The 26,312-nt window shown below is 47.9% G+C and overlaps 3 protein-coding genes across 13 annotated transcripts in view; 1 reads left to right on the plus strand and 2 right to left on the minus strand.

The window, feature by feature from the left end:
* Positions 1 to 1,279: 1,279 nt before the first annotated feature.
* znf207b (zinc finger protein 207, b) lies at positions 1,280 to 9,221 on the minus strand. Of its 4 annotated transcripts, none has more exons than XM_069194645.1 (11): positions 9,062 to 9,221; positions 7,497 to 7,623; positions 6,901 to 7,039; positions 6,337 to 6,522; positions 5,615 to 5,690; positions 5,435 to 5,505; positions 4,462 to 4,691; positions 3,965 to 4,057; positions 3,087 to 3,326; positions 2,740 to 2,896; positions 1,280 to 1,973 (listed from the first exon to the last, which is right to left on the minus strand). In XM_069194645.1, exons 1-11 carry the CDS (start codon positions 9,100 to 9,102, stop codon positions 1,813 to 1,815), a joined length of 1,521 nt encoding a protein of 506 aa, XP_069050746.1. In that variant the 5' UTR covers positions 9,103 to 9,221; the 3' UTR covers positions 1,280 to 1,812. The 4 variants fall into 4 exon arrangements, with proteins under 4 accessions (XP_069050746.1, XP_006635284.1, XP_069050747.1 ...); XM_006635221.3 differs by having other exon boundaries at positions 4,462 to 4,622; positions 9,062 to 9,220; XM_069194646.1 differs by lacking the exon at positions 3,965 to 4,057 and having other exon boundaries at positions 9,062 to 9,220.
* A 1,935-nt stretch (positions 9,222 to 11,156) lies between these two features.
* Positions 11,157 to 18,114, plus strand: c9h17orf75 (chromosome 9 C17orf75 homolog). 2 transcript variants are annotated; one of them, XM_015356455.2, is made up of 10 exons: positions 11,157 to 11,404; positions 12,049 to 12,123; positions 12,798 to 12,923; positions 13,144 to 13,281; positions 13,759 to 13,816; positions 14,394 to 14,519; positions 15,013 to 15,077; positions 15,488 to 15,627; positions 16,074 to 16,177; positions 16,359 to 18,114. In XM_015356455.2, the coding sequence occupies exons 1-10, from the start codon at positions 11,259 to 11,261 to the stop codon at positions 16,575 to 16,577; spliced, it is 1,197 nt and encodes a 398-aa protein (XP_015211941.2). In that variant the 5' UTR covers positions 11,157 to 11,258; the 3' UTR covers positions 16,578 to 18,114. The 2 variants fall into 2 exon arrangements, with proteins under 2 accessions (XP_015211941.2, XP_006635549.2); XM_006635486.3 differs by lacking the exon at positions 12,049 to 12,123.
* A 638-nt stretch (positions 18,115 to 18,752) lies between these two features.
* Positions 18,753 to 26,312, minus strand: part of rhbdl3 (rhomboid, veinlet-like 3 (Drosophila)) — a 33,992-nt gene continuing 26,432 nt past the window's right edge. For 6 of the 7 annotated variants that reach the window (XM_069194652.1, XM_015356457.2, XM_069194649.1 and 3 more), the window contains 4 exons: positions 25,903 to 26,010; positions 22,381 to 22,481; positions 22,109 to 22,169; positions 18,753 to 21,793 (listed from right to left, as the gene is read on the minus strand). In XM_069194652.1, coding sequence (XP_069050753.1) covers positions 21,484 to 21,793; positions 22,109 to 22,169; positions 22,381 to 22,481; positions 25,903 to 26,010 — 580 coding nt within the window. In that variant the 3' untranslated portion in view covers positions 18,753 to 21,483. Of the gene's footprint in view, positions 21,794 to 22,108; positions 22,170 to 22,380; positions 22,482 to 25,902; positions 26,016 to 26,312 lie in introns of all 7 variants that reach the window. The other variant, XM_069194653.1, reaches the window with a different exon arrangement.

Genomic DNA, 26,312 nt, shown 5'->3' on the forward strand with positions numbered 1-26,312 from the left:
CAACAGCCACAAAGCTGTGAAAGCCCTTGACATAAATAAAATGGAAAAAAATTCGGACTTGCCTCAGACTGTACAGGGCAACACTGAGACTCTGCCTCAGCCTGTCCCATGGCATTGCTACAGGGAGAAGAGAAATCCTAATTTTAGCAACACAGCCAAATTAATCTTAAATATTACACATGCACTAGAAAGGCTTCTCAAACTTTGTTGCAAAACAATATAAAAAAATCAGGGCTTTTCATGTGATCTTGATTAACACACTCAAAAAGGCACATTAGATAGTTTTTAAACATAAAACATTTATAGATTACACTTGCCAAGCTAAATAAAACTCTGAAAAGTGATTCTCAGAATTTTGCCATTGACCATTCACGTTGTAAAACCTTCAGAAACAAGTGCATGTGTAGTTTAAAAACTGAGAATGTATTTTTCCATCAATTTTAACCTATTTAACTGATAAACAATTATAATTATAACCTTTTGCAATGTAATGGCAAATGTCAAATATTTTAAGTGGCATTTAACATTCACATCCACATTAAAATTCAAATTCACTAGATATTAAAAGTGTAATCACCCACGTTAGGAGTGCAACTACACTTTTTTCCCCATGTAGAGGTGTAATTTTGTGTGCACCTTGAAGAATATACATCTTGGAAAATGAATGTGTGTAATTTACAAGCAGAACAACTGGTAAGTACACTGGTAAATTACAAAGGAATAGATCCCATAGGAGGAAGGATGGAAAAGTTTAAGAATGGCAACCTCCAAGCTCACATTTCAGACCACTAAAAGTTGCTCTGCATTTGCACAGTACTCTTAAAACCCAACCCATACAGTAATTCAAAATCCAGTTATTCAAAGATGGGGAAAAAAATACTACTGAAATTTTACTGTTCAGATACATTTTTTTATAACCGTTCTCAGCCATTCCAGCTAATTTTAGTCCATCTCTGAAACCAGATTTTAAAACGATCTGAACTAAAGTGAACAGTTATTTAAATGTATACATCAACCTCTGGTTTCAGGGAATTGGGCAGCAAACACTGACCGAAGCGTCTAGGGGTCAAAACGTCCTCACAGGTAGAAGAAAAGAGGACAGCCACTATATTAATTTTAAGACTTAATGTTTTTTCTAGAAACGAAAGTCAAGAAAAGAGATCGCATCTCCGAAGCGAGCTGTACAGTCCCTTTGTACAGGTTACACACGAACATACAAACGTACACGTACAAACCTTAATGACGAGATCCTCCCACGGGTCATGAAAAAACAATCCTCAAGGTTTCATCACATTTTATTACAATAATTTTTTTTACAACAGTACAGAAATCACAAGAGCTACTCTGTGGCCAAAATCACATCTGGACAGATGTGCGATGGTTGCAACATACAAAACAGGTGAAATTACTATCAGAAGCCCTCACCAAGCAATGCTGGGGACAAGACGTCCAACAGCACCTAGGGTGCTGCGAAGGCCTCCCTTTTCAGTAGAACAATGGAATTACAAAAACTTGCCTTGGTAAAGGTGGTTTGCGTTCATGTTACTCCAGCGCCTTCAAAACACTACGAACCATATTTACTATACTTCTAAAAACCTAAACAAAACATGAGAAAAAGAGCCACACAGTATCAGTTGCAAAAACAGATTGTGTGAGTTTTGTTTAAATAAAAATTTTATGTAAGAATGTCCCATGTGTTTCTCTCTCCTCCTCATAGGGCAGGTAGATTATGGTTACTGGCTTGGCTACTAAAACACCACAAGACGAGAAAAGGTTTAATCTCCAAACCTATTAAGAGTTGGCGTTTCAGCTTCAATAGCGACCTCCCTGAGACATTACAGGAGGTCTCATTCCCATGGGCGGTCGGGGTGGCCCTCCTTGGAATGGGGGAACCATTGGGGGCCCCTGCCCATAAGGAGGCATTCCTCCAGGCATGTAGCCTGGCATGCCCTGGGGTGGAGCTCCATACTGCCCTGCAAACAAAACAGAAGTATTCAACAGCTGCCAGCTCCAGGGTCCAGGGTACAAACCATTTGGAATGTAAATGCCTCAAGTGACCTGTCCTTCCACCTCCAGTTCACACTTAACAAGCCACAAGCGAAAACGCTCTCTGGGCCTTGTTGGCACAGACCGATTCTTTCTTGGCAAACGTTCCAATTGCACAGGAGATGTTCTCGATCCTAGATTGTTTTTAGGGGTGCTGAATGCTTTCTCTCCAGTTGGCAAAGTTTGAAAGGTTTTGCAACTAGCATCAGTAATTCTTGAGTTTCAGAACCGCCTTCATTCAATTATGAAATGAATGAAATATAACTGTAGAACCTGCAACAATTTTTTTATCATTCCCACCAACTTCTGTTCCTCATAAACAGATTGCATATCAAAAGCCTTTTAGGTAGGCAAAGGGGAGCAAATTCTTAATTACACTGGGGAAAAAAACGAAATACTGTATGCTGTGTGCAGAAAAACTCAATTACTTGCTTCAATTCGCACCGTGATTAAGACCCCACTCAGAAAAGGCAGAGACAGAAGGCCCCCTGGACCAGGAAGAGAACTGCTCTTGAGGACGATACCACTAAGCAGCAGCTGGAGACCCTTTTACGAACACTGGGCTTCACCCGATCGGGAACTCAAAACTTCAAACTCCCTCCGCATCAGTAAACGTGCAAACATCTCCTCACAGCTGATGAAAACGCTGTGAATGTGGAAGGGAGCGATCACTTCGCCAACGATGGGGCTTACCATGCATTGGATGCCTCATTCCTGGCTGCTGTGGAGCCATGCCTTGCTGTGGGGGTATCATGCCCCCCATCGGTCCAACAGGCGGGGCGCCCATATGGGCTTGCCCTGGCCTGGGGATATTACGCTGATATTTAGGCAGTTGAGCTCTCCTTTCCTCCTAACAAGGAGAGAAAACACACAAAAAAAAACTTTAGATACTTGATACACACACACGTCACTTGATAAAGAAAACTTCAGCACAACATTAATCACAATCCTTCAGCGTTTCAAAGAAGCTACATCAATTCCTACATTCTATAGTACATTACTTACTGTTGAAGGGCAAGAAATAAAATGCAAGAACTTACCAGTGAAATATCCTCATCAGGGTGGATCAACTTACTAGTCGCACTCGTTGTAGTAAGCGTAGCAGGCTTACTTGTCACAGTAGCGGGTGGTTTGGATACAGTGCTATTGGATGCATTAGTGGTCGAAGCAGTAGACTGTGTGTAAGCTGGGAATGTTGGCTTAGGAGGGTCTGAGGAGGTGGCAGGTGTGCTCAGAGGTTTGAAATCGGTGCCAACCGGTCCTGAGACAGCCTGCTGAGCCTGCAAGACAAACGTCCACAGTAAGCCAGCGGAGATCCACGATGGAAAACGACTTTTTTTTAAAAAAAAGGCCTCAGCAAACAAGACACCGCAAGAAGCTCACATTAAAAATAAAATACTTTCCATTCCATGCTCTGCAATAGTGATATTAAAGCTGTAAACGGGGAGCAGGGTTTGAAAAATAAAAAGCTAAAAACTGCACTTATTAAGCACTGCAAAGCTTAATAGGCACAATACAAATCTACACATTCCAGTTCCTTAGATTTGAGCTGGGTATGTCTGGTCAAGTAAGATTGTCTACACACATGAAAAAGACTGAGTGTTCTATAAAACTTCATTAACTTCATAACAAATTCCCACTTAAGTTAATTCACATAACACTGGCATGCAGCAAGTCACAAACAGAAGGCTTCCTAATAAACAACATGTCCTTTGGACTAAGTTAATATGCAAAGCACGTTCAATTTTGAACTACGTTATGAAGGTAATCACACCATTTTGTGACCAATAAATGCATTAATTCAATGCATCACTGATTTCTAAAAGTGAAAGTCTATTCACTGCATGCTACTACTGTTTTTCTTTTGTGAAGCACTAATTTCACAAGTCTCAGTTTATAACCGCAAACTCCTGCGTACTTGTGCCGTGCTAGGGAACAGAGGTTTAGAAGATGCTGACAGAGTGTCGGCACTGGAAGAAGCTGTACTTGTACTTGGAACACGAGTCCCCATCTGTAGTGCAAAGAAAGAGCAAACAATGAAAACCCATTCAAACATGGGTAATAAAACCTTAGCAGTCTGCAGGGTTTTATGCTTCAAATACTTATTAAAGAATTCTGCACTGGACGATCTGGTCATGCAGGAGTAATGAGAATCTTCCAGCCCGCAGTACCTTAGGGAACCACCACACGTATTGCGGCAGTTTTTTTAAAAAAAACTACATTTTAGACAAGTTCCCATTGACAAAACATACGTGATTAAACTGAACTGGTTCACTGCAGCAACTAGTCCCAACTACAGTTCCAAAAAATGTTTCATATTCAATGCTTTAGTGATGCCGCCCATATCTGAACATCTTACAACAACACCTGTGCGACAGATCGCGGGCAGGTGCCGAGAGGCAGGAGCTGGCGTACCTGTCCGGCGCTGGGGAACAGGGGCTTGGTGACGGTGGGCTGAGGTGCAGGGGCGGTTGCCGCAGGCATGGCTGGCCTGTTCAGCACACCTGGTGCCGTGACGGGAGGAGCTTGGGCCATGTGAGACATGCCTGGACGAGGTCCAACAGGGGGCGGCATACCTGCGGGTGCGCACACACAGTCTGAGGAACGCGTCCATCTCAGAGACCATATCGAAGTGCTCAGTGGTACTAACAATGTTTTGAGAGATGAGATGAGATAGACTTTATTGATCCTGAAGGAAAACTGAACTTTTCCGTAGGCCCTCTCCCGTTTACCATTTCCTACAATTCTGAAGACCCAGCTTTGGGTCTGTTTCCATACAGGGAGAAAAAAAAACAGATGTTCAGGTGTAGGGATGCCAAGAGTCACAGCGCATTCCAGTAAAGTCTGAGTTTAACTGACAAAGACGGATATTTCCGGAGAATGCTGAAAGAGACACACAAGGTGTTCTCCCCACAGTGCCCCGAATTACAACATTACAGAGGGATTTATAGTCCGAGTCCAACCATGGTCATTCTAATTATCAATATAAATGTGTTTTTGAGCAACAACCAGTTTCAGAGTTTGGCAAGTCATTTCCACATAAAAAACTGGATGCTTATTTGCATGTTACCAAAAGGTTTCTACTCATGACCCAGTGCCCACGGAGGGTGAGGTTATCCCCACCTTTCAGCTGTTCATGTCACGTACAACAACAGGTGTCAGTTTAAAATCTACTCAAGCCAGGGCAGTAGCAATGACCCCAGACCAGAGTCAGATTTCTTCACAGTACAGTTACTTTTTGGCAGGGATCTCACCCTTTCATTTAACTGAAAAGGTCTAAAATGTTTTTTCTTAAAACAAAGCCTTCATAAGTGGACTGACATTTGCCCATCAATTTGCATCTCTTAAGCTAGACCACATTGCATTACATTTCACAACAACTGCTCACCTGGAGGCATACCAGGCATCATCGGGGGCATTCCTGGTGCTGGGGGCATCATCCCACCCATGGGCATCATACTGGGAGAAACGACACGAGAACATTCGAATGCCGGCACAGGAAAAAAAAAGCTGAAATGACCTTATTGAAAGGAAAACCCATCAAAACAAAAACCTGCATCACACCTACCCTGGCGGCATCCCAGGCATTACAGGAGGCATTCCGGGCATCATGGGAGGAACGCCCGGCATCATGGGAGGCATTCCTGCAAGAGGGAAAGTCCCCCAGGGTTAAGGCTCGGGGCTTATCTGCCATTTGTAACGAGCACATTGCAATTCTTAGTCGAGCTTACTCTCTCTGCGTTCAGATAGGCGACGATAAAAGCAGCAAGCAAACAAGATATAAAAATAAACGACGTGCACCATGCAGTGCATTCATCAGCTGGCGGTAACAAATGATAGTCGGTCTTCATTTAGCTATTGTGCATAGCTGGTTAAACAAGGTCAAAACCCATCAGCCACTGCAGCATTAAGAAAGCACAAGACAACAGGATGCGTTCTGTGGGGATAACACCCGTAATTTACAAGATATAATCTACACCGCACAGCACTTGTAATAGCCTACAAACACTGCCACTGCCACATCTGTAATACTACCGCTCTGCTCCGAGTGGAAGAGAATTGAAAACATTACAAGCGAAAAGAAAACTGAGCTATGCCACGACCTCAAGAGCACTGCTTCACAGCCCCGCCCAATGACCGCAATCACATCGATGTGGTCAGCTTCACGGTCAGGACGGGGGGGCTGTGACCGCTAGCGCCTGGTGCAATGCTCTTTCAGGTACGGACGCCAGAGCCGCCCAAGGTCAGAAACACAGCCGGTGGTGGTTCAGAGCACTGATGGGCTAGTACCTGAGAAATTCCCCGGGGGCATTCCTGGACCCCCTGGAACGGGGGGCATCCCTGGCTGGGTCATGGGGGGCATGAAGCCAGTCTGGGGCTGCATCACCTGCTGCTGGAAAGAAGGCCCAGCCTCCTCATCGTCATCGTATTCATCCGAATCATCCTGGTTGTTCTGTTTCTTCTTCTGGCTTTCAGCTGCGTGGGGCAAAGAGATTGTGAGGTTTTGGGTTCCCCTCTCCCTGAATATCAACCCTAACAATTCACTCCTCCAAAACACCCTTTTGGTGCAAAAGGCATTAACAGACAAGTGACAGAATATAGACAGTAATACTCGTCAGTCTATAGTATTTTCAACAGACTCCATGAAGTCCAAGACGCTGATCTTACATTACATCTGATAAAACAGTTAACAGAATCTAAAGACAGCACAGCAACACCACTGACATGATACATTACTTAATTTATGATCAATACAAAGAAACAAAAGAGTAAATTAATGGAAATATTTATATTCAGTAAATGGACAACACAGAATATTAAACATTTTGATAATTGCCAATGAACAAATGTTACCTTGGGTTTTTTGTTCTAGTAACCTCCTCCTTTCTTCCATATCTTTTTCCGGAATACCTTCCATGCCATAGATTTCCAGCTCGATGTCTGTCCTTCCGGGTATCGCATTGGGAACACCATCTATAGTCTCTTTGTGAACCTGAGCGGAAGGGACCAACATGCTAAAAGACACAGGAGCTGCAGGCCTGAACACAGCTCTTGTCTGGCTCTGATCACACCAAGTCAACATTTGTCAGGCAAAACAAAACGGGGGTTCTGACCCAGGGTTCCAGGGGCTCCCACACCTGATCGTTCTTCTTTATGCTGAGCTCTCAGTTACATTATTAATGAAACAACAGGATTAAGTCAAGTTACAACTTATTTAAACCACCCTTTGGTCCTAAACAGCCTTTTAACTACAGCATGCCAATTTAAATACCTTCAACCTAAAATGAAGGGAAAACAGCTTTCCAAACTTTCAATCAAGCAAACTTGTTAGCTCGCTGCAGGTTCAGACTGAGGGGAGTGCTCTGCTTTCCCTCCCCCCAGAACAAGCAGGTATCCGAGTCTCCAGGAACAGCTCAGACAACCCCTGCAAAATCACGAACAAGGCTTACCTGCATACAGTGGATGGCTAGACCCGGACCTGTATATAGTTTTTTATGACATATGTGACACTTGAAATGCTTTGCCTTCTGGTGCTGTATAAGGATTTTTTCATCATCAAAATCTCTGTTGCAGTACCTGTGCATTGCGGGTTAAGGATAGCTTTTTACCACAGAATATCCGAAGCGTACAGAAGGGTCAGTAATTAACAACGAGACCAGAATTTCCATGCAGCTTGAGGGTGAAAACAATGCAACACAAACTTCTGTGGAGGCCAGCCGGGCAACTTAGGGCGGTGGCTCTGTGGCTCAGGATCTGCGCCTGGAATGTTACCGGTTCAAATCCTGTGGCCAGCAGAGGAATCCTACTCTGTTGGGCCCCTGAGTGCTCCACCAGCGACAAAGAAATTCATAAAGCTAATAAAGTGATTTTATGGTAGCTACCCAGAAACTCGAATACCATACTAATTTATTTGGCCGATAATCTGTCTGCAGTCCAGCAAAAATAAAGGAGTCTACAGAGGCAACAGGAAACAAGCGTTCTTTGCAGAATAAAACAATAGGTTTTTTATGAAAACACCACCCTGTACCAACACGCACACGGGTACAACATACCAGGTCGTAACCGCAGATTAACACATAACTGGACCGGTCTTTACCGCTGCTGGATATCTTCTGTTTCTTTAAAACATTACAAAGAATAAGAACTATAAACAAATGCGATATGTGCACAGTAGGTTATTGTCTTTATGTTATTGCAGACACCAGACCAACGCACATAACTTGACATTACGCAGTAAGGGCAGAGTTTAGATGCCGTGCATGTGCTGGACAGCCAGAAGATCATCACATGCTGAGAAAGGCGTGCAGTACGGTGCTGCGGTGTGACTTCCGTGCTGCAGCAGCAATGACGCGGCGTGGAGGAGAGGCCTTCCCGCGCAGGCGCCAGGGCACGCGAAACGGGCTCTTGTAACCCAGAGGCCCCGGGCGCACAGTCAACACGACTTGAAAACTTTGCTCTTTTAAACACGTAGTTTTCACAAGCGCAGCCGCCCGAACCCCCCCAAACGCCCACAAACCAACGCGAGGCGGAGGTTCCCCTGCAATTTGCCGGGAGCCGTGGGGTCCCGGCACTGACCGCACCGCCCACGCCTGTTGATGGACCGAGTCGGGTCGTTTTAACCCTCCCGCGGCCCACGCCAGCGTTATTTCCCGAATATGCGTTTTAAAGTCAGCCCGTAGTAACACGCCCCGCCCTGCTGGAAGTCCAGGCTCTTCCGAGTCTAGGCAGGAGACACTCCACCGAAACACACCGGCGACAGAGAAAGGCCGCCGCCCCGGTGTTACCAAAGTACAAGAAGGCGCTCCCGTTAGAACCACGTACTTGAACCGAGGTGTAAATCCACCGGAAAATAAAAAAAGAGAGAAGCCTTTGTCCGTCACTCCAGGCCCGGATGAAAGGCGCTGTAATGGCGGCCTGAGAACCTCAACCGCACCGGGCTCTAGAAATACAGACGAACATTCTCTCGGAACATAAAAAAACACACATAACAATAACAGTTCTTTCAAAAGGATACCAGCACCACGGCTTCATCTGCTTCTTCTTCTTCCGTCCCATAGTTTCCTGTCCTCTAGTTTTGGATAAAGCCGAGGGAAACGAAACGACTCACCGCAACAGCAGCAGCAGAAGCAGCGCCCTGAGAAAATGGCGACTAACCCTCGGTTTCTCCCACAATGCCGCGGGCCGGACAATGGGCCCTCGCCCGTGACGACAGGGGCCCCGCCTCCGACACATGCGCAGACCCGACAGCAGCCCTGCGCCTGCTCTCCTCGCGGGACAGATACGAGTGGAGATATTTCATCAAATACCACAAGTGAAGGAGAAACAAAAAAAGACCAAAGGAGCCTCAGAATAATATTTTGACAGAGACAATTACAAATTGAATATGTTTTCTACACACTGTATATTAGTGCTCATGTATATTTATAAATGTAGGTATGTTTATACATATATCAATGTTTATGTACAGTATGTTTTGTATGCATATGTTTATGTATAAGGATATATGTTTTAACATATTTTTGTATTTTAAAAAGTATTGAATTTCCACCTTATATTAAAAGAGGGAGGACTGTTGGACCATTTTGACTTGTATGTTTAATCTAGCAATTATCAGGTACAGATTGATTATAAATACATGTTCTATTTGCAGACGGTATCTTGCAAAAAATAACGAACGTCCAGCTCCTTAAATGTAATCTTGGCAATGAAATACTTAAAAGATATTCATGTTTATCCAAAACAATTCTGTTTATATACGGGTAACAAATAAATGTCAGAGCTTCGTTTCCTGCCCTACAGAACACACATAAAATCATCTTCTCCGTGTTCGAATGGATACAAGAGTATATTCACCCCGGCTCAGTCCGCTTGTCCTGGTCAGGGTATCGCAATCACACCATGAACTTCAATCTTAAAAATGATACATGTCATGAAGGGTATCGATTCCTGACCTGTCCTAAAACAATCTCTCTCACACCTTCCCCCTTCTCTCAACAACAGACTACTTTTCTTCTAAATTCTCTCTATTCATTGTAGGTTTCATTTCACACCTCTCTTCACCTATCCTGACTTCACACCTCCTGATTAGCCTCTCTGTCTGTCCCCTGTTCCCACCCCTCGCTCCTCCTCTCTCCCAGCTCTTGTTCTCCTGCTACATCACCTTTGCTGACTGCCCTGTCTTTCTCACACCTAAAGAAGGCCGAAATGTTGTGTTTTCTTTCTTCTCCTTTCAGCAGGGAATAAACCTGTTACTTGTTCCTTTGCAGCCAACGCATGCTGACACAGCTCCCCACCTGAACTACCTCTCCAATAAATCCTGTCTCGGGCCTCCTGATGGAGCTCATTTTGTTTGGTTCGTACGAATGTTAACCATGACATCCCTTCTACCCCCATAGACAACAAGCTGGCCACAAGGAGCTACAGCTCATTGTTTTAGCTTTACAGGAGCTGAAATATGTCCAGGCCCACAGCTGCACAACCAGGTAAGTTCTGAAAGTGACAGAAAACACAAATACAGACTGGAGAAGAGCACCACTAGGCAAGGGAGACCTAGTGGTGCTCTTCTCCGGTCTGTATTTGTGACTGAGATACTCTGGGGCGGACTGAAGGATTTCAGATCAGAAGAAACATTTCATACGAGAGGGAGCCATTAAGCCCTCCTAGGTCTTATTTCAGCAAATAATAAACCTATTGAGTGTTTTTATCATTTTGTATTTTACAGTTGTTATTTCTTACTTTGGCTAGCAGTTGAAGAGGTTGGGTATTGCTAGATGTGGGGTTCAATACAAATATGTCCTTGGCGTTCAAGTGTGTTATTACGTACACTGCCTTTATTCACTATTTAAATATTCCAGCAAATAAAAGTTTTAATCCCAAACTATACTCCGGAGTTTCAAAAGAAGACATATTAGAATTCTCATATCCTGCTGCGCCAGATTTATTTTACAGATGGAAGATGCATTACGTAGTTTTGAAATCAAAACAAGATTTTATATATCTCAAACAGAGATGACATTACTGGAGAGGACGGCAAATTGCTCTTCAGAAAAAACAAACGGAACTTTGCGTCATCTGGAACCCGTGAAAGGGCATTTATTTCCAACCCGGAATTTGAAAGTGGCGTACCGATAGCATCAGTGTTTACGCTGACGAGACGAGTTGTCTGTGAAGTAAATACGTCGTTCCAGCTGATCGTTCTTAAGACGCACAAAATGTTCACATCTCAGACCTCCTTCCAGGATTCAATAGACGGCGACGAAAAAGATGCGGATCTGGACAACGAAGAAATCCTGGGATACAGTTTGAAACCGCAGCATTTAAACTGTTACTATTCTCTCTATTTCTACCAGAGCTCCAGGTAGTATATAACCCAATACGAATGATAGCCAAAACTGTGGATAATGTAATTGAAACAAAAATATCGGTTTTGAGGCTAACACTCTTTTTAATTATTCATTCACGAAACTGGTCATCAGAACTCGGAGAATTACCCGTTATAAAAACATAATAAACCCACGGTGTTTATTTAATAAAGATATATTGGGTGACGTAAGTATAAATGACTGGACCATATGGCATTTTATGATGAACTTTTACATAACAGAGTGTTTTTATTATTGATTCTTTGATTTTACACCTGATTGTTTGCCATTTAATGAGATAATGTGCATTCAAACTTCGATCTGTTCTTGGGTGGGCGCTTTGTGTATGAAAGTCCATTTCAGCAGAAACCAATGTGTTATTAATCGGAAACCATAAAAAACCGCTAAGTCCCCTTTTGTTTTGTTTTTTGTGTGAAATGTTTAAGACCCATGTAAATAATGACGCTACTTGCAATAACTGAGCCTGCCTTCAGAGTGGATGCGAGTTCGTGATGTTTATATGTTGAATGTTGTACTGTGGTCAGCTCCTCTGGCCTCGTACCCGAGTCAGTGCGCGGCTGCCGGCCCGCAGTCCAGCGCACGGGATCACACTAACTGGCATGGGGGACTGTTGTCATAGATCTCAGAGAACAGAAGAAGACACTCAGACTAGGAGCCACAGAAGAACAGAGTCCACAGGTCATCATGACTTTAGGTAACGAAGGCAAACTAACCCTGTTTCAGCCATGTGTTCAGGTGGTGTGTGCCAAGATCAGTTCTCAGTTCTTTCCGTGTGTCACAGGCAGATGAGGCCCCAGAAGCCTCCTTCAGCTCCACGAGGACTGGAGCGTCACAGCCCATGTAATGTGCGCTTCTGGGGGTTCTGGAGGGAGAGGTTACATTGAATCATTGCATCTCTCATACACCCAAGGAGGTCTGTCTGTATGCTGCTTTTGTTGCAGCTAGCAGTCACCTCAGAATCCTTCACGTTTATGACACAGACGTGTCTCGGGCAGTGTTTGTGTGTCCCTGTCTTTGTGTGTGTGTGTAGTACTGGGGTTGGGGAAATCTTCAGACGCCACCTGTCTGGTACGTCTGGCCTAGCACTGAAAGAGCAGGGCACCTATGGGGGAGCCAAAGCCTCTGTCACCGTGGGAATGGGGGACAGTGATTTGTCCGTTCTGTATTCTGCGCGGCGGTCATCCCCAGTCCCAGAGAGCCTCTTTCAGTCACCAGCAGCTGGAGACCTGGGAAAAACTCAATAAGCTGAAGCAGAATCATGTGTATAATGAAGAGCTGAGGCGGAAGGAAAACCAGGTGACCAGAGGCACCAGAGTTGTGTCCCCCGGGCCGGGCGATTCCTGACCTGTGTGTGCCGTGTCCCTGCAGTCTGTCCCTGGTGGACGCCAGCCTGCCTGCCGAGGCCGAGCCAGAGCTGCGCAGCTACATCTCTCGGCGGCTGAGCAAAGGCGCCCTGCTGGGGGGCATGGGCAACATCGCCACTGTGGAGCTGAGGTACGGGCTCGCCGTCTCCGCGGCCGTCGCTCAGAACGCACACGGACACCCTCTCGAGCTCCAGCGCGGCTCCCAGCCCTGCAGCCAATTCGAATCCACTTCTTTCGGCACAAGAGGGGTGGTGGGTCAGGGTTGGTCCTGTCCTGTTTGAATGGCCCTGGGAGAAGATCTCAGGCTTGTCTCTGTAAAGTGAGATTGTGTTGGCCCTGGTCTCCCGCAGCGTCCCTGAGCAGGCGGTGGGCTGCTACTGCTGTCTCCTGGAGTGGGACAGGCCCGCGGAGCAGGCCGGAGAGGAGGAGGGCGGCGGTGCCGACTACGTGGTCTGCTTCCTGGGAGGGTCTGAGAAAGGCCTCAACCTATATCCTTTTCAAGCTTGGCAGGGGTCTGTCTGGAGAGCGGCGAGCCTGCTACGGTTTAACCCAACCCAACACAAGACCCGAATATGTACAGTGGATATAGAAGTCTACACACACTTATTGAAATTGCAGGTGTTTGTGATGTCAAGCCAGGAATCAAGATAAATCATGTCAGACATTTTTCCATCTTTAATGTGACCTTGCAACCAACAAAATTCAAGAGAAAAACAAATAGATAATTATTAGGAAAAATAATTTAAATTAAAAAACCTACAACACCCTGGTTGCAGAAGTGTTTACACCCTTTTATAATGGGGGGCTGTAGCTGTGTTCAGAGTTAACCAATCACATTCAAAATCATCTCCAAAGGTAGATAGCATACACCTGCCATCAGTGCTTTATTGATGGGAGTTAATTAATAAATAAGTGGTTTATTAGCTTTTGTTTCAAGGGATCTTTTTCCTTAAAAAAACCTTTACATTTAGACTGGAGCTGGACAAATACGTTCAGGGCCTGCAGAGCTGCTTGAGCCCAGAGGTGAGGCTGAACTCCACTTGTCATGTCGGTGCACAGCTCTTGTATAAAATAAGACCACATGAATAAAAACACTGAGCTCATGAAGACGGACAGGAGCCTGCAGTTCCTAAAGACTGGTGCGGCACTATCCAGAGTGAGAGCCTAGCAGAGGAGTAACGCCTAGAAAGTCAGACAGGTTTCAACTGAGTTGAGGCTGTTTGGCCCATCTGACCCTTTTAGTATTTGGCAGCTGAGTGATTACTGAACCTCATCCAGCTGTTTCTTGAAAGAAACCGGGATACCGGCTTTGTCAGCGTGGCTCGATAGCTTGTTCTATACTCTCGCATGTCACAGCCCCGGGGGTGAAGTGCCCCCTGTTTCATTGGTTTGAAATGCACATGCACACATTTCCAGCTGTGCCCTCTGGTTGGTGTCGCACTGGAGAAGTCCTCCGTGTCGGGGAATTCTGAAAACAGTCGTCTCTGTCTTGGACAACCGTGCTGAGGCAGAGAGAGTCACTGTGAAGCACGAGACGAACCCTGGTGAAGCTATGGCAGAGCAAAGCAAGGGTGTCCTCTCAGCTGCCTCTGTCCTGCAGATGTCCACTCGGGAGCTGGAGAGCGAAGTCAGGCCGTACCTGAGCCGCTGGTATGAGGAGTCGGTCATGCACATCCATAGAGTGGTCCAGCTGGTGCAGGACGACATCCGCCTCCTGCTGCACGCCGTGAGTCACTTCCTGACACTGTCCCTGGTGCAGGCCCTGAAGGAGTCACTGTGCAGCACACTTACCTGTCTACCCATTCAGAACTTGCTTCTCACACTCTTCCTCCTACCGTATACATGGAATATATTACATTATAATTGTATCACCTCTGTGTCTTTCAGAACCCTGTGAAATTGTTCTTCCTTCCCCTTGATCTGGAGGTTAAGAATGAAAGTTTTCCATGTGTGGTGTTGGAGGGTGTGATAAAGAATTGGTCCACAAGGGGGCCTTATCATCATCCTGCAGCACTACACTTTATTATTATACTGTAGCTGTGCATGTGTGCAGTGTCCTGAAAAATGCACGCATGTATATATAACTACCCTCAAGCCGGTCCAGGCTGTTAGTGATTCCAGCTGTGGATAGAGCTTTAGTTAAAGCAGCCTCTTCATATTCTCATGTTCATGCAAGCCTGCAGATTGATTTAAACCCCCCTGTGCTGTCTTTCTGCAAGGCGTTAAGTCACACCCACGTGGAAGTAACTGGGGCAGACGAGAGAACCCAAATGGACATTGCAAGGTAAGCAAAGGCATTAATTACGCAGAGATAAAGTTCTTCAGTGGCCAATTGCTTGAAGAAGTCATCAACGCAGGGCTGGGGGGAGAAGTTGGTGGGTGACCTAATGTCAGGAGTGTTTCAGTATGCATGTAACAGATCTGCTCAGTGCAGTGCTCCACTAGATAACAGTGATATCATCAGTCTGCAGCAAAGCACTGGGTCAGGCAGCCAACGCTGACACTGTCACTGCCAGAGAGTCCTGACACATTAAAATAAGCACGTGTTGCACGTTTTCAGCAATAAAACGACGTCTAAAATCTGCCACAAGTGTTTTTCATGTTGTTCTAACTCCAACATGTGTGTACGCCATTTTTTTTTCTCAAAATGAAGTGACCTGGGTGAGGTAACAGTCCCCTGACCTGTGATTTCAGGTTCCTGAAGGCAGCCAGTCTGCAGGGCCTGGTGCAGGAGGAGAGCACGGCGGCCTCTCTGTGCAAGGCCATCTCTGAGGAGGCCCGCAGGGACCTGCTGATCGACTGCTCCCGGCCGCAGCCCACCTTCAGCCACGCAGGTCGCTGAGCATCCCCCCGTGTGTGACCTCCGCCAGGCCTGCTGCGCCTGTCCCCGGCCACGTCAATATGACCTCTAGGGCCTCTTTTCTGCTAGAAATGACAGGCAGTTGGCTTAAAGGGAAGATGGTTCCGCTTGATTGGTTTGGTTTGGGAAGAGCAGGCACAGAGGTCATTGATGTTGTTCACTTCCAGCTTCACGTTTCTGTTGACAATAGAATAACGTGTTTGAAGCTGTGTGTATTCTTCCATGCACACAGTTCCAGGAGAGCGTTTTTCTGAGCTGCACAGCCCTGTGTATCTGTTTATTCACTGTGTGCAGTCCAGCTTTCAGCTTTCCGGTAAGATCAGTTGAAGCCAGAGATGCACCACTTAGACTGGGTCCAGTGTCCACCTGGTCCCGGCATTGCAGTTCTCAGTCCAACTGGTTCTGGTCCGTGTCTTCCAGCTACGAACCGGTTCTGTGAGGACTGGATCCCAGCGTTCCGGAACGCAGCGGAGCGAGGCAATCCCTTCCTGCTCAGGCAGATCCTGGAAAACTTCAAACTCAAGGTGGGTTTTTTTTAAGAACACAACAGCTTCACGTCATTTAAAAAAAAATGTACGTTTCCAGAAACATAAAAAGGCATCTTTCTGAGAGAAGGGTTTTGAAATAACAACATGAGGTGGACTTGCTTGTGCGAGACCCTCCTGTATCTGCTGCTAGCCGGGTTTCCCCTCCCTGCGCTCCCAGGCCATACAGGACATGAACCACCTGAAGAGGCTGATCCGGCAGGCGGAGGCCAGCCACTACGCGCTGTTCCGGTGCTGCGTCTTCCTGCGCAGCTGCGGCAACGGCGACGTGCTGCTGCAGAACGCGCGGGCGGAGCACAGCGAGATGCCCGAGGCCGGCGGCGTTGTCCGCGCGCTGGAGGAGTTCCTGCACGAGCAGGGCCTGGCCGGCCCGCAGTGAGAGGGGGCAGGCACGCGCCCCACGCGTTCCTCGAGCCCCAAGCGCATCCTCCTCCGGCTCCCCAAAACTCTCCTCTCACAGAAACACAAGCGTTTAAACGGCTCTGTCCCTCACCTGCAGTATGCTACTTTTGCTTGGGTTTTGAGCCTTTCACATTCCCGAAACGGGAGACGAGGTTCTCTGGAGCAGGAAGCCCTGCCGGTGGGCTCGGAGCGACGCTGCGGTGCAGTTGTCTCAGGAGGGCTCTCCGGCCGGGCGGCACTGCTGCAGACGCGGCCTGGGCTCGGGCTTGTCCCCAACACGGCAGTCAGAAAGTATCTAGTCTCCCTGGCACAGAGACAGTAGCTACAATTCTTGTTATCCAAAGCTGTTGTTATTCAATAGCAAAGTTAAACATCCCATTTCCCTCTAGTTTAAATAATCTTGCTTAATAAAAAGACCCAAGCATGAGCCACAGACCTGATGTGATTCCACACTAACAATCCTAGACGAAGCTGCTAGAATTCATCTTGCTGATTCGGCACTTCCCCGTTTTCCCTTGACCTAGAGTTCATGTATGAGGGAATGATTTTTTAAACAGAGCCGAGCTTCTTGTTTTTCTTATTTTTTACAGCCGCTGTAGTCATTTGCTTGTTTCAGTGCCACTGGCCCCAAGAGCAGGGTCATGTATCGAAATACGGGCTCGGCGCTGTGCTCGCAGTGACTACTGATGAAGGAAATTTTGTGTCTTGTAGCACACCGCTGGCAGTGCCCCCCCGTCATTAGACTGCGCTCTGTGTGCTTGGCATCTGTATACAAATGGCCAAGTCTGCGTGTCTTGTGACTTGCCGTAGGTGTTTTTGTGAGACATGGAAGGGTACATAAGGGTTTAAAAATGAAAACCCACAGCTGAAGTTGGTGTTCCTGATTGTTCTGTACTGTATATATGTTTAAATTGTGATTTAATGTTGATTTGTTGCGTATTTTGCAAGGTTATATACATATACACAAGGTTGATTTCAAGCTGCTTTACATGCACTACGTTTTAAATGTCTTGTATAACTGTGATCGCCAGTCAGTGTACAGTAAGGGGATGTGATGAGAGGTGCACCAGCAGTCTAAGGATGCATTTTGTAGTGAAATCTCTCATTCTTGAAACTGACAGAGTTGCCATTGACACAGAGGCCCTCTTCTGCACATTGGAATCATTTCATTGTCACATGCGGTCTAACTCGTACCCCAACCTCAGATTATGTTGAGTGAATTTGAGTAACATTTTGTTTGTGGAAGCTAAAAACTCTCTGTTCTAGATCTGAGAAGTAGGTGTTTTTCTAACGTTGCGATCAATGTTTCAAAACAGTCTGTCCTGGTAAGGTGTATAAAACAGTTATACGAGATGGAAACCCCTTTTCCCATTGCTGCACTGCTGACGTCATCCCGCTGAGCTGGGGCGTTCACGTCATGTAGTACCAGCGTGAGATGCACTACGCCTTTTGCTTGTGAGGAAAAGTGGTGTCTTAGAAAACAAAAAATAAAAAAATAAACAGATCCCAACTGACACCTGCTTCCGTTTCGATTCCACTGCTGCTCAGACTTGAAGGCTGTGTACAGGAGGGCCAAGCCGAGATCGGCGCCGGAAATGTCACGTTCGTGTCGTCAAGAAATAAAGCGCTGCTGAACGGGCGGGCTAATGGACGACAAGGCCAAGGGGGGGAGGGCCGCGGCTGTGCCAATGACAGGACTGCCTCCGCAGTGGAGGAAAGAATCAATCTCCATCAGGCCCTGGGCATAAAGCCGTCTAGGAGGCTGGGCCCCGCTGCAGTGTGCGCAGGTACCTCACCAGCGCAGGATGCAGTATTATTGTGGAAGTAACCCTATAGCAGCCATCTTCATCGCCCCTGATGCATTTTTCATTATTGTCTTTTTTTCTTGTTTGCCAAATGGCTCTGGCTTCCTCCCGTTGCGTTTAAAAAAAAAAAAGAAGCAGCAGAGCCCGGCTCCCTGTGAAAGTGCCCTGCCTGCTGCCGGAATTATTTCCTCATGTCGTTGAGCTCTGGCAGGAAGGCGGTGAGAGTGTTGTGGGGGGGGGGCAGTGGAGAATATCGATTTCCTTTTGCGCTCCGCTCCTGTCTGAAGATGCGCTCGCTTCATTGATGCAGAAAGAAGACGACAGTGCAAACTGAAGACACCTGAACGTCTGTTACAAAAAGGTTTAATGTATTTCGATATGTACATACAAATCTACAAATATACACAAGGTGTTAAAAAAATGAGTCAATCTCCAAAGTCGGGTGCAGTGTCATAGCCCTTGTTTGTATAAATATAGTTCCAAGGTATAACGTCTTTTTCTTAAGGTTATTAGTGACAGTATCCAATTAACACACATAACAGGTGTTCATTGCACCACTTGGCTATGAGCACATGCTGTGTTCATTTAGATGGCACAATGTTAAAAATGTTAGAAATGGTGTACATACTGTATACATGAATTTCTGTCTGATCTCCATGGTACTGGTTACTGTGAGGTGAGAAACTGGCTGCTCCCTCCCTACTAGGCCCATGTGCATCCCTTGGCGCAGTAGTTGCATTCCCCTAGCTTTGCAGCTTGGGTGTGATGCCCTAAATAAAACTGCCTCCTGGCACGAAATGCAGACATGAACACCCCTCAAAATTCAGCAAACTTGCTTTTCCAAGATGGGGCAGCTCTTCTGCATGGCAGCGGACAGAATGGCCGGAATTAGAGGGGCAGTTTGCAGCCCTGCTTCCGGAAAAGCCACAGTCCTGCAGGGTGTGCAGGAAGCTTACCCAGGGCGATAGGTAGGCCCACCTGCACAAGACTCAGGCTTACTAGGAGCTTGGCTGAGGCTGAGTGGCACCCCTGCAGAAAACACTGAGAGCTGCCCTGTGTAATAAAAAAACAGCGTAATCCTGCTGGGCTAAAATATCCACTTTCAGATGAGAGATCATTCCCAAAAGCAAAGATGGTGCCAGATAACAGAGCTGCCCATGGCTTCCATTACCTTCTCTTGCAGGTTAAGACATGCATTTATTTAAGTGCATCATTCAGATCCATCAGGGCTGACAGGCATTCATCAGAACTCATTTCCAGTCTACTATTCTCTGTCAGTACCAATGCAATTCGTTGCATAACATAAAACATTTCCAGAGGCATTTTAAAAAAATAATGAGACTTGTCTTGTTTTTTGGCAATAATATACAATGGTTGACAGGTAAAATGGCACTTTTCGTCTTTAAAATTATAGTCATATCTTCATTCTGGAGGAAATAAAAATATCGCATGCATCTTGTGAATTTCCCCTTCACATTCACGCACACAGACTCTCCCGGGTCTAATTGGTCCTGCTGCTGCAGGCGTTGCCGACACCAGCGAACTTTGATATAGGAAGGCAGCAGTTACATGAGGCTTCAGAGGATCATAAAGTCTTGTGAAGCGAGGCACGTGTAGGAAAAACTGTAGGAGAAAAAAGGGGCCGCTCTCTGCCTTGTGTCCTGGGGGCGTCTGCGGTCACGCCAGGGGACAGAAGCAATGAGATCCCAGAGCATGCAGTCGCATCCTCCCTGGGCTAGCGAGCGGAATGCGAGTCAAGGGTGGGATCACCCTTCTCCAGACACACGCAGCCCCGAAAGACATGCTAGGGTAGCTTATGGCTGACCTGAGTGTTGTTTTATTTGTGGTGGGGGGGGTCTTGTCTCGTTGAGAGCTCTGTGTTTTAATGGAGTTTATAACGGAAGTTCGGGAGGGATGAAATCACCCAAGCTCAATCAGACTCAGCTGTCAGTAATTAGCAATCGCGCCTGACAATCCATTCCTCTCCCGTCTTTTGCCTCCTACCTGCACCCCAGCTCCACCTCTGCAGCTGCCCCTTGATTGCCCTGCGTGGGGGTCCTGGCCTCCTTGTCCTCTGGCCAGGAGGTCGGCCCTCAGCCAAGCAGGTTAAGCAAATATCCGCTCCATAACAGTTCATCACGCTTTGATCTGGGGTGTTGTCGTTCCTAGTGAAAGCAGATAATCACGGATTCTTTTACAGCACCTCCCCGCAGCAAGAGAGCCCCTGCATGGGGAGGGGAGGACCTTTCCACACCCCCTCTCTGTGGCTTGCTCTTTGTGCTAGATCTGTGCTGTGTGTCCATGTTTATGCCAGGCCCTTAACTTGCAAGGGGTTGGATGTGCATCACTGAATTCATCATGCTTGCATGCACCTCTGTGCTTTCCTGCACAACACCCTGCTATCCACCACCGAGTATCACATGTTTAAAAGGGCTACATTTCCACAGACTGAATGAGATCCCAGAATGAGATCTCCTGCTGGCTAATGGTATTGCATTAAGTTATTACTATTATAATAATAAGTTTATGATTATTACTGTAAAGAGCAATGTCTGTGAGAGACTCATAACATTGCAGAAGCTGTGCTGGACTGTGACAGAGTGCAGAGCACCAGACAGGCAAGACAGGGCACAGACATACGCATGACCCCCTAAATAATGGTTATTGCTGCTCTTAGTTGCACCAGGATGAAATAAGCCCCATGTAAGTGCCAAGGTGTGTAAAAGTCAAAGTCCATACAAGATCCTCAGGACCTGTGCTCACGCTGTAGAACAGGACCATGCTGCCCCTGTGAGGGGTGTTTCAGCGATGCAGCAGGAGCCTGGTATTTTGTAATGACGGAAGGAAGTACAGTGCTCAGACCCCTCCCCCTGAGACACCCCCAGTGCATCACCGACGGTACCGGTGGGGTGCAGTATCGTTACTGGGGATCTGAGACACCCCAGTGCAGACAGTGCCAGCGGGTGCAGTATCTCTACCGGGTGCCGTGGCTGTAGGGGGGCTGAGACTCTGGTGGTCTTACTCTGCCCCTGCGGACATCATGGGCTCTGCTGTTCGGGGTGTTTAGGGGCCTGTCAGTCACCGGGGGGAGAAGATGAGTCGCCACCCCTCCCTGCTCACGGTGGGGGGGGGAGCTTGAGGTCCAGCAGGCTGTAGGCGAAGACGTTCCAGAAGATGGCGAAGAGCACGAAGATGGCGTAGACGAACACGAAGATCCAGAAGAGGGACTGCTCCTGCAGCCGCTGCTCGTAGTTCTGCAGCATGACCACGCCCAGGGTCACGCCCACCGCCACCCCGCCCAGGTGCGCCACGAAGCTGGGGTTGGGGCAGGGCGGGGCGGCCGGCAGGGAGAAGCGCAGCCACACGGCCCGGCCGAACTCCGCGCTCACTGCAAGAGGACAACAGGCCCGTCGTCAGGCGGAGCGCGAGGGGCCGCTGTGCAGCAGGGCTGATTCTCATCTTTCTGGGCTCTTCGATCAGCTTTTTTTTTAAATGAGGAAAATTAGCATGCAAACCATGAACATGCCCACCGAGCCAGCGGTCAGCAAGCCTGACAAAGGGGAATTAAGAGTGGTTTCAACGTTCAGGGAGCCCGACGCCTCCTTCATAACTGCTGCCTGGAGAGTCACTGTATGTGACGGCGCGTATAACCCAAGAAATCATTCCTTCTATATAAACAAAAGAAATGGCCCAGCATACTCACTCCACACCAGCGCCATTCCTATCCGAAAGAGCTTGAATTGGCACTTCATCCCCGACCAGTTCTAAGGAGAAAGGGGAAGACAGACAGCTCATTCACACCTCATTCTCAGCCGACCCAGAAAGCCAGCACACTCTTGGGGAACACATTCTCCCCTAAGAATAATTTGTCAGAAGCCGAGAGTGAGGGCGGCCTGTTCGACTCTGAAATGGCGCGAGGGTGCCAATAATATTTGGCACAGTCTTCACCCCACCGCCCAGCCCCGGAGCTGTTACCATGACGATGTTGGCCAGATGTGCAGACACCAGGGCGTAGACCCCTGCGGATGACCCCACCGCCGGCGCCGTCATGTCCGCCACCGACACCGCGAGGGAGCCTGCGGGAGCAGCGTGGTCAGGTCAGGTCAGGTCACAGCAGGGCACCCAAAGCACCAGCTCCAACACGGGGCGAGGCACCCCAACACCCGGCCCCGCCCGCGGACAGGTCTCCCCGCGGGGGGGAATTTAGTTCTCTTGTCACAACTTCCCAGGGCCTCTCGCGGGCTCAGTGACCTCCAGCGTCACGGCTCTGCTGCCTTCGTCAGTGTCAGTTTGCCCATGCGAAGGGATCGCAGCCCTGCTCTCCCTGAGGGGAGACAGGATCCCGCATGGAAGCTCCTCAGCTAGCTTTGGGCACTAAAAGGCCAGGGAGGCGTCTCTCACAGTGGTGTGAGCGCTCACCGCTGACTGCCAGGACGGGCCAGTTCCACTGGCAATTCAGATAGCTTCCTACCAGATTCATATCAAACAAATGTAATTGGGAAAGTCTACAGCTGACACACTTGTTTGTTTCAAAACCCTTAAGCTGCATGAAATACTGCTGAGGAGGCCTCTCGGTGTGAGGAGGGACCGGTGCAGGAGAGATGTGTTGGCAGTGCATTAAAAATGACAGTAAATCCCAGTCTTGGAGGTTCAATACTCATTCGTGGTCACATAATCAATGGCTTTTCCCCTGGGTACAGCTGTAAATTCTGTTTCGATCAAAAGGAGAGACACAAGGCACACAGCAGTAATGTCTTCACCTCACCAAGGGGGGTTGGCTGCTCCTTATACAGTACCTATGGGACCCCCAAATTGTTAATTGTCTGGTCTGCTCCCCATTTTCAGTGACAAAACCGACATTTCAAATACTGGAATTGAGATTTACAAAAAAAAGCAGAGCTAACTGGCTTGCTTTGAGCATGCCACAGAGCACAAGATGTTAAACTAGTTTCAAAGTTACACGAAGAGCAATGTACCTATGATTGCCAGTATCTGACCTTTTTATTTCCTGATTAACAATTCTAAACACGACAGAATCACCCAAACGTCACATCAAGGAGATAACCATCAGGGATATTGAGGGGTGCCCTCACAGAAACCAGCCTCTGCAGAGAGATTAAAATGTCTGACTGGAGTCATTATCCAGTCGTTAGGCACAGATGTCAACCACTCTAATCCTCCCCAGACACCCCCGCCACACCGCACAGAGGTGCAAACACCTCACAGCTGCTCAGAACACAAACAGCCCCTCAGAAATAAAGCCTCACTGAGAATGATCACCTTTTCACCCAGCAGACCTCTGGACAGAGCAAAATCAGCTCTGAGGAGGGTCTTTCAACAGCCTGCAAAACCTCTCCAATAAACCCTGTCTCGGGCCTCCAGATGGAGCTCTTTTTGTTTGGTTCATTAACCAAATACGAATGTTAACCTTGACATCCCTTCTACCCCCACAGACAACAAGCTGGCCACAAGGAGCTACAGGTCATTGTTTTAGTTTTACAGGAGCTGAAATATGTCCAGGCACACAGCTGCACAACCAGGCAAGTTCTGAAACTGACAGAAAACAGAAATACAAACTTGAGAACAGCACTACTAGGCAAGGGAGACCGTATCTCTCGGGCGGACTGAAGGATTTCAGATCAGAAGAAACGTTTCGTATGAGAGGGAGCCATTAAGGCCTCCTAGGTCTTATTTAGACTATGCTAAATAATGAAATATCTGAGAATCCTGTCCAGTGGCAGAAACCAGAGGCGTCCACAGAGTCAGCACCAACAGCAAGGCTGGCGTAGCTTCGTCTGTACCTCCACAATACTAGAGAGAGCCCAGCCACATTGACCAGCTCACTCTGAATGGGATTCACTCCATCTACCTGCCCTACAAGCTCTTTGTCTGAAGAATGCATGCTCCTAAACCTCTCTCTGGACTTAGAAGGCTTCCTGGAAGGCTCTATAGGCATCGCTTTAAGGGGTTCTAAAGTCGTAAAGAAATAATCTTGGAACCAGCCAGTGCTGCCAGGAGGTGGATCGATATCTCGTTAAAGCCCAGAGAGCTCCCGAGGGAGAGAGGGACGTTCCCGAACAGGGACCCCAGCTGGACACCCCTGCCCTGGTCCCTGGCCCACGCTGCCCCTCGTCTCCCTGGCGGCTGTGCGGCTGTGGCCCTGCAGCCTCCGCGCCCATATTGACAGAACAGGGATACCCAGCGTGAGGGACTCGAGGGGAATCTCCGACTGATCCCGCCCTCCGGTCAGGAAAAACTACGGCAAACAAGCCAGGCACTCCTGCAGCCCCGGAGAGAGGAGCAGGGATGTAAGGAAGGTGACGTCATACCCCTGGGGCTCGCAGAGCACAGCTCTCCCTCGGCTGGGGACCTGCTGAGGGTGGCAGGTCTGTGCTCGTCAGACACAGGGAAAATCAGGGCTCTCGTTAGCTGGGCGCCCATGCACTGTGAGCGGGGAAAACTGAAGGCAGGGCGAGAGCATGTGATAACAGGCAGCAGGGCTGTGCTCTGGGACTGAGGCTCTCATTATACTGCCCACACATAGAGCGCTTTGCTTTACAACGAACCCCCTTTCATTACAAACTGCCTGCGCATGATTAACAGTGACCCAGGCCTCCGGCAGACAGCTAGCTGATCTCGCGTCAGATAAGAGCTGTGCACAGGGAACACCCCTCCTGTCCCTGACTCTGCAGAGCTGAATTACATCCGTGGGTAATGTCGTTTGGGAAATTAATCTGTCCGCTTCTCCCTAAAGCCTCCTGACCTAATGAGAATATACAGGACCACGTCTTGCTACTCGGAAACCTCCGGTTACAAGGGGTGGACACATGGCAGAAATCTAGTGATTTGAAGTTAGAAAATAAGATGGCACGCCGTGCATTTCCATGCATCATCAGCATAAAAGATCTTCATCAAAATCCAGGAAGGGGAATTCAGAAAGGCAGTAACTCTGGACCACCTGTTCAAGACTAAGGTGTCGGCTCCAGCAGACCTCCGGCCCCATGCTGCCCCACTGGGGAAAATAAACTGGCGTATCATGAACCCGCCAGCAGGGAGATTTTCACCAAATGCTTTTCAAACAGCAGATGTTTGGACGTCTACAGCAATATATCACAAGACTGCAGAACCCAGTCTTGCACGGATGGGCTCCTGAAAGTTTAACCGTTAAAACCATTACTGGACCTTTTTAAATGGCCTAAGGAGTGAAGTCAAGTGGTCCTAATCAACCATTTCTGGTTTCCTTGCGTTCACACAAAAGCCTTATGTTGCCTGTTTCTGAAAGTGTACTGCAGTGAACCGTGATAAAAGCACATGGGGGTGTGGGGAAACACAGTGCCTTCGTGGGACAGGACCAGCGGAGATAATAGCCAGATAAGTGCAGAGTGACCTGAACTGAGCACTGAACTGCAAGGCGGTCGATGCACGTTCACTGTGGCCCTGCTCCTTCTTCTCCGTCATGGGAACGAGTGTGGCCGGGGGGGCCCGTCGGAGCCCTACCTGCCAGGGCCCCACAGAGGTACACAAAGCCGATCCTCAGAGCCCCGTGCACCATCTCCAGCGGGACGCCCACCAGCAGCTGCAGAGTCACGTTCAGACCCAGGTGTTCTATCCTGGGACAGAGAAACTGCAATTAGCGGAGCTCCCACCTCCTCCCTGCAGCTCAGGACAGTGGCCAGAAGCTCCAGCCCAAGCACCGTGCATCAGTCACGGGACCCAGAAAGCATTTACCAGCAGTCACAAACTGCTGCACATGACTGTAGGGCTCTTATTCCACTAACAGGGAGGCTGGGCCACACCTGCACCCTGAGCACGAGAAGCATGGATGGCAGGTGGAATAAAACCGCAGGCTGGCAACGTCTCAGAGTGAGCGGCCTGGCAGCAGGAGGACTGGGGATGAGCAGAGACCC

Source organism: Lepisosteus oculatus, chromosome 9, assembly GCF_040954835.1.
Source record: "Lepisosteus oculatus isolate fLepOcu1 chromosome 9, fLepOcu1.hap2, whole genome shotgun sequence".
Lineage (NCBI taxonomy): Eukaryota > Metazoa > Chordata > Actinopteri > Semionotiformes > Lepisosteidae > Lepisosteus > Lepisosteus oculatus.